Source organism: Tupaia chinensis, unplaced genomic scaffold (genome assembly GCF_000334495.1).
Source record: "Tupaia chinensis unplaced genomic scaffold, TupChi_1.0 Scaffold000159_1, whole genome shotgun sequence".
Lineage (NCBI taxonomy): Eukaryota > Metazoa > Chordata > Mammalia > Scandentia > Tupaiidae > Tupaia > Tupaia belangeri.
In genome coordinates, this window is record NW_006159630.1 from 2,276,123 (window position 1) to 2,282,979 (window position 6,857).

Sequence of the window (6,857 nt, forward strand, 5' to 3'; positions counted from 1 at the left end):
CAGAGGGAACCCACCGGCCCTTTCCCTTTAGGAACGAACTCACAGCCAGACACCCGGGAGTCCCCTCGTATAAACGCCACGCCTCTATGGGGAAAGGCAAGCACGTGCCACCCTGTCACCTTCCATGAGGAGACAGGCTTCCAACCAGGAGATGACAAGGACTGACAGGCCCCTGGGATGCATGTCCCCAACCCAGACCAGGAGAGACGGGTCACTCACCGGCCAAAGCTGCCTGTGACTGGGTAGGAGGAGACCAGGGAGCCCAGCACGTTGGTGAGACCTGCGGGGGGGGGGGCTGTCTGGGGGGGAGGATCTGTCTGGGAGGAGAAGGTGGGGCAGGAAGAGGGACGGGCGGCCGGAAGGTGACACTGGGACACAGCAGGGCAGGCTGGGGTCGGCCTGCAGGAGCACAGCCAGCCTCTTTCCAGGGAGGAACAACAGGCTGTGACCTCGGCCCAGTTACCAAGGTCCATTCAGACTCGGGACCAGCAGATGGCATAACGGTTACATTGCTGGACTCCCACTTAGCCAACTGCAGTTCGAGTCCCAGACCTTGTGCTTTCAAACTCATACCAGGTGCGTGTGCATGTGTCCAAAATCCCGAGAAAAGAATGAAGGAGAAGGGATTGTGGCATGGCCACCCTATCCCCACCCCGTAGGGGTGATTTCTCACTTTCTGTCTCTCTGTCCTTCCGGCGAGTGCAAAAATCTCTCCCTAAAAAGAAAGGCTCTGAGGGCCGGCAGGTGGTACAGTGGTTAAGGCGCTGGACTCCCACGTGGCTGACCACAGTTTGAGCCCCGGACCTGGCGGCTTGCTGTCTCACTTTCCTTCTGTCTCTCTCTGGTCAACTTCAAAAATAATAATAATGACAATGAATAAAATTTAAAGAAAAAGGCTCTGATAGGCCCTGCAGGGTGACTTAAATACACCTTCCCTCAAAGCACAGCAGAGAGGGGCACACACACACACCCCCAGGTGTGATGAGGAGACAGACCCACTGGACCCGGGAGGCCCACTGAGTCCCTTCCAAGCCCACCACTCCTTTCTGCAAGATGACTGGCCCAGGAGGAGAGGTCAGGGCCTGTGAGCTGTCTTCCCCAGTGGCACCAGCTGACCACACTGGACAGAGCCCATACCGCAGCCTCCCTGGGCCCCGGGAACTGAGACAGCCAGCCAGTGTGCACCCCAATCCGTCCGCCCACGTCCTGAGGCCTGCCCTCAGGACAGTGGCTGGGGCCTTCTTAGCACCAGGCCCCTGGGCGCCAGCACCAGTTCAGGCCCCAGACAGGGAGGGGCCCGGGCAAGGACATGGGGATGTTGCAGAGCTCAGTAAGGCATGCGGTGACCACAGGTGGCACATGGTCACCCTCAGGCCTAAGGGCTTTGGAGCCTGACTCTGGCCGACCATGATAGCCCCTCCTTGCTCAGCTTTCGGGGGGGCTGCTATCCCCTGACGGTGGCCTCTGGGCATCCCCAGTGCTCACCACACCATCGGGCAGCTCGGCACTGACCCTGCAGACGCAGGAGTAAGGTGCTCTGGAATTGCAGGGTGGGCCAGGGCATTGCTGAGGGTGCACAACCTCTAGGAAAACCAAACTCCACCAACCCCCAGGGTGAGGCCCTGCTCCACCTTGAGCTCAGAGGGATGCCGGCACTGAGCCCGTGACTTTCCTGGGTCATGCACTTTGTTGTCAAGAAGCCAAGTGGCTTCAGTCCAAAACCTGCCCTGAGGCTGTCCAAGGTGTCACTGGAGACAGGCCCTCAGGCGGGACCCCAAGGGCGCACAGCGTGGACCTGTGTCTGGTGGGATGGGGGAGAGGCCAGGCAGGGGGGCCTGGGACCCACGGCACGTAGACTCAGGTAGGCTCACGACACTCCAGCGGAGAGACCAGACTCATGAAGGCCCCAAAAACATGGAAGCGTCACGCCTGGCGCAGACCCCTCTCCCCTCTGCCAGGCAGCCGGGCCCAGCCAAGTGTTTACTAACCAACCCCCCTGCCAGGACAGAGGCCACAGGGCGGGCAGAGAGGCAGGTGGCGGCTCACCTGTGATGCAACCTGTCAGCTCCTGGAGCCCAGGACAGAAGCCCCTCCCCGAGACGACCATGCTGGGCACCCCTTGGCACAGAATAAGGCTACGGACCTCAGGGCCTGGCACGCACTGGGGGTCGGCTCCCTGACCCTCGGCCGGGAGTCGAGCACAAAGGCCCTGTGGGGGATGGCCTCTGCCCCTGTGGCCCCTTGTGGCCATCGCCATGCCCTGGGCAGTCGCAGGGAAGCACCCGGGGCACAGGAGACCCGACGCGGGCTTACCGATGGCGAGCAGCTCCTGGTTGGCGTCGATGCGGTAACTATTCTGAGAGGCTAAAGAGAACACGCAGACAGCGTCAGCGGACACCGGGCACCGCCGGGGAGGGTAGTCCCTGAATACACAGCACTGGGCTTTCCGGGAGTGAGTGTGTACGCGCACGGAACCTGAGTCCACACATGCCACGTGCGTGTGTGCAGCATGAAGACGAGGAGGGGCCGGCCAGCACCAACGGTGGCCACTGGGGAGCAGAGGGGTTCCGGGCAGGCTGCCTCTCCTCGGTCTTTCAACACTTTCTCAAACATGAGGGGTCTTCAAAAACCTCGTGGAAGATGGACATCATGAAAAACGACACACGGGCTTCACGCTTCCTGGTGCCAGAACAGACGTGCCCTTTCTTCCACTGCGCCGCCATCTTTCTGAAGGCTCCTTACACCGCATTTAGAAAAATAGACGAACATCCCGAACTGATAAGCCCCGAGCACAGATGGAGCCGACTGGGGAGGCAGGGCTGAGGCCATCAGAGAGGTGAGCAGGCAGAGCCTGGGGCCGTATAGGGACCCGGGTATGAGCCAAGGTGGGAGACCTGAACACTGTCAACAGCTCTGCCACGGCGACTCAGCCCATCCCAGGCTGCATGTCTGTCACGCATGGCCGTGGTCCAGCCACTGTTATCTCTGGACATGGAAATCTGAAATTTTGTCTTTTTCACATCATAAAATATTACTTGGGAGTTTTCTCAACCACTCTGGGTCGCTGGCCATAGGAGACAGGCAGCAAGCCCGTTAGCCAGCCCCCATCGAAAGGAGTGACAAGCTTTGCAAACTAGAGAAGGCGACTCCCAAGGAGAACGGGGTGCTCCTATGCCGCACAGGAGGCACAGAAGCGGGGCTGTGAGGGCTCAGGAGACACTACGCTCCCACAGCAGAGGTCGCAGAGGCAGAGTGAGCCAGGGAGCCACGAGCCCCGTGCACGGAGCAGCTGAAGATGGTGGGGTTCGGGTTAATTTCTGGAATTCAGAACGGACGAGCCTTCTGAACGGACACTGATGCAGCACCTCCTTCGAGCAGGGCAGGGGGCAAGGCACTCGAATTCTGGGAAGGGAATCCACCCGGCACGGCCTGGGCTGGGCCGTGAACATGGTTTACCGAGTCACGGCGACATGCACTGTGAGCTGGGTTTGAACCTTTGGGATTAACCTACACCCAAACGCAAGGAAAACCGCCCGCGGTTATAGACGGAAAGCAGCGTCACTTGTCCACAAGCTGCCGCGGAGCAGAAGCACAGCTGACCCGAGTGGGGAGGGGAGGAGGCAGGCGGACGGCTTAACAGCCTGGCCCGTGGGGGCCCTCGGAGAGCTTCCCTGCTGCCCTGGGGCAGGCAGGGGATAGGTCAGAGCCACCGGGCCAGCTGGAGAAGGCACACGTGAAATGTTTAGAACTTGTGAGTCGGTTATTAAACATGGCCACCATGACCGACTAAGCTTCCAATGAGAAATAAAAGGTAATACTTGGGCTAGCAGGTGGCCTGGTGGTCGGGTGCTGGACTCCCACATGGCCAACTGAGGTTTGAGTCCTGGCCCCAGCAGCTTAAAAATCATAGCAGAGACCAACAGATGGGATAATGGTTACATTGCTGGACTCCCACATGGCTGACTGTGGTTCGAGTCTCGGACCTGGTGGCTTGAAACTTCCACCGGGCGTGTGTGTGTGTGTACCCAAAATCCCAATAAGAGAATGAAGAAGGGACTGCAGCGTGGCCATCCCCTCTGGGAGTGATTTCTCACTTTCCATCTCTCTGTCTCTCTGGTGAGTGCATATGCCCTATAGCAAAAATCTCTGTAAGATTAAAAAAAAGAAGAAAAAAAGAAAGAAAATCGTAACAAATAAATAAATAAATGTTAAAAAAAAAAAAGTAATACTTAAAACTCATCTCTTCCTCAGGACCAGCAGATGGCGTAATGGCTACATCACTGGACTCCCCTGTAGTTGACCGTGGTTCAAGTCCCGGACCCTGTGGCTTAAACTCACGCCGGGCGCGTGTGTGTGCGTGCCCAAGATCCCGAGAGGAGAATGGTGGAGAAGGGATTGCGGCATGGCCATCCCCCGGGGGGGGGGGTGATTTCTCGTTTTCTGCCTCTCTGTCTCTCTCTTTCTGGCGAGCGCACGTGCCCCATAGCAAAAACCCCTCTAAAAAGCCCCCCAAAACAAAAAACTTATCCCTTCCTAATTTACATGACTACATCTCACCTTTCTCTGTGAGGCCACGTGGCCTCCTGTACCCGTAGTGAGATGTCACGTGGTGGTGGCTAATGTACCTCTCATCTGACTCCCGCCTCTTACTCCGTGTTCAGCACTGTCCCCCACATGCAGATAAACCAGCCCTGGTCTGGGAGCATTTACACCACAGGGATTGGCAAAGGTTACAGAGCAAGGCCTTCTGGCCCCAAGGAGGGCAGGCTGTTACCACGGACACCAAGCCTTCACTGCTGGGACTTCACTCGAAATCCAATTTTACTGTGCACGTGTGTGTCTCGTTCCTATCACATTTAACGCAAGCTTATATTTCTTGGGTAAAAACTCCAATTCTAAAAATCAGAGCAAGTAAACACAGCAAGAAAGTGGGCAAGCCGGGCAGGTCTGGGTGAGCCCCGGGCAGGTCTGGGCGAGCCCCGGGCAGGTCTGGGCGAGCCCCGGGCAGGTGTGGGCAGGCGTCTTACCGAAGGCCTTGGCTATGGCAATGCTCTCCAGGAGGCCCATCAGGGGCACCACGGCCAGCCCGGCCCCGATGTCCTGGAGGAGGAGAGGGGCAGTGAGTGGCCTCCCTACCGTGGGGACAAGAAGCTGGGTGGGACTGAGCAGTGTCTGCCTGTCACCGGCCTCACCGCGGTGTCTAACGGGAGCACGCATGCGTCGGCTGCTGCCTCGCTGTGGGAGAGCGGCAGGCAGAGAACACGGCACGTGAGTCCTCTGCCCGGACACCCTGGCAGAGCACAGCATGACGGCCCTTGAGGTGTGCCCTCACCGTTCCAACCCCGAGATGCCCCTGGACGATGTGCAGACTGCCCTGAGCCCACTCTACAAGCACGCTGGGGACACGGGAACGGGCCTACCTGCACCATCTCAGTGAAGGAGACAGTCCCGTTGGCAGTGGTCACTGAGAAGGGCGGGGTCCGGACTGGAGGGAGCCCCTGTGCTGTCTCCCCAGTTAGAACGAAGGGCTGGTATCCGGTCACCTCGAAGGAGTACGCAACCAGGGCTGCGAAGGACACCACCAGGGCGTTGCGAGCTGGGACAGAAGGAACACAGGGTGAGACCCCGCCAGTGCAGGGAAGCATGTCTGCCTCCAGGTAACTGGGGCGAGGCCCTCAGGGGCAGACCACAGCCAGCCGTGGTCTTCACAGCACCCTGCAAGGCCACACGGGTACAAGTGACTGCATGGCAGGCTCGAGCGCGTGGTTCTGTGGAGTGGCACGGCCATGGAGACAGCAGGAGGCTGTACATCACCCCCAGGAGACTGTGCGGATGGCACGCAGCTGCCAGGATGCTGGGAATTAGTCACTCGGATGGAGGAACAGACCAGACTCGGGCCCCTGCTGAAACGAACCTGGGCCGGCCTATGAATCAATGGCCTCAAGTCACTGGGTGCCAGGCTCGGCAAACACGGATCCCTGGAGACGGGAAGAAGGCGAGGGCTTCCTGGGGGTGGTGCACGGGGGCACCGAGCACAGCCTAAGCTTCTCCCTGACTGAGCAGGAACACTGGAGTCTGGCGAGGCTCTGGCAGCTGGAGTGGAAGGGAAGGCTCACAGGAGAGGAGAGGGCGGTATTGAGAGAGAGCTCCAGAGATCCACAGAGGACCTCAGGCACACAGCAGGGACCTGACCAAAGCACCACAAGAAACAATAAAGGATGTCTTTCGGGCAGAAGGAAAACAGCAGGAGAAAACCTGGCCTACACAAAGGAATGAAGAGCACCAGGAGAGAGTACGAGTGAGTAAACGGGGAGTAACATGTTTACAGATAGTTGGGGCCAGCAGGTGGCATGGTGGTTAAGGTGTTGGCCAACCACACATGGCCGAGAGCAGTGCAAGCCATGGACCTGGTGGCCTGAAAATCATGTCAGGCATATGTGCATCCACGCCCAAAATCCCAAGAGGAGAATGGAGAAGGGACTGCAGCCTGGCCATCCTCCCTGGGGGTGATTTCTTACTCTCCTTCTGTCTTTCTCCGGTGCGTGCAAACATCCTATGGCAAAAAACCTTCTTAAAAAAGTATTTAGAAATGAACAAAAACGAAAATAGAACATATTAAAATGGTGGGATGCAGCTAAAGCAGTGCTCAGAGGGAAATTTATAGCACTTGAACACTTATAATAGAAAACAAAGGTCTCCGGTCAAACGCCTTGGCTTTCATCTTAAAGATGTGTGGGTAAGAAAAGGAAAGTTACCTCAAAGCAAGCACAAAAGAGGAGATAATAAAGACCCAGAAGTCAAGAAACTAGGAAATGAAAGCTGTTAATCCCATGCTGCATTTTAAGTATTGAGGTTTT

At 57.6% G+C, this 6,857-nt stretch overlaps 1 protein-coding gene across 3 annotated transcripts in view; it reads right to left on the reverse strand.

Moving 5' to 3' along the window:
- The window catches only part of SLC26A11 (solute carrier family 26 member 11), a 20,112-nt gene that overhangs the window by 7,220 nt on the left and 6,035 nt on the right, over positions 1-6,857 (reverse strand). For all 3 annotated transcript variants that reach the window (XM_027770746.1, XM_006145672.2, XM_027770745.1), the window contains 4 exons: positions 5,421-5,596; positions 5,028-5,100; positions 2,314-2,364; positions 220-280 (listed from right to left, as the gene is read on the reverse strand). In XM_027770746.1, the coding sequence (XP_027626547.1) occupies positions 220-280; positions 2,314-2,364; positions 5,028-5,100; positions 5,421-5,596 (361 nt within the window). The remainder of the gene's footprint in view (positions 1-219; positions 281-2,313; positions 2,365-5,027; positions 5,101-5,420; positions 5,597-6,857) is intronic.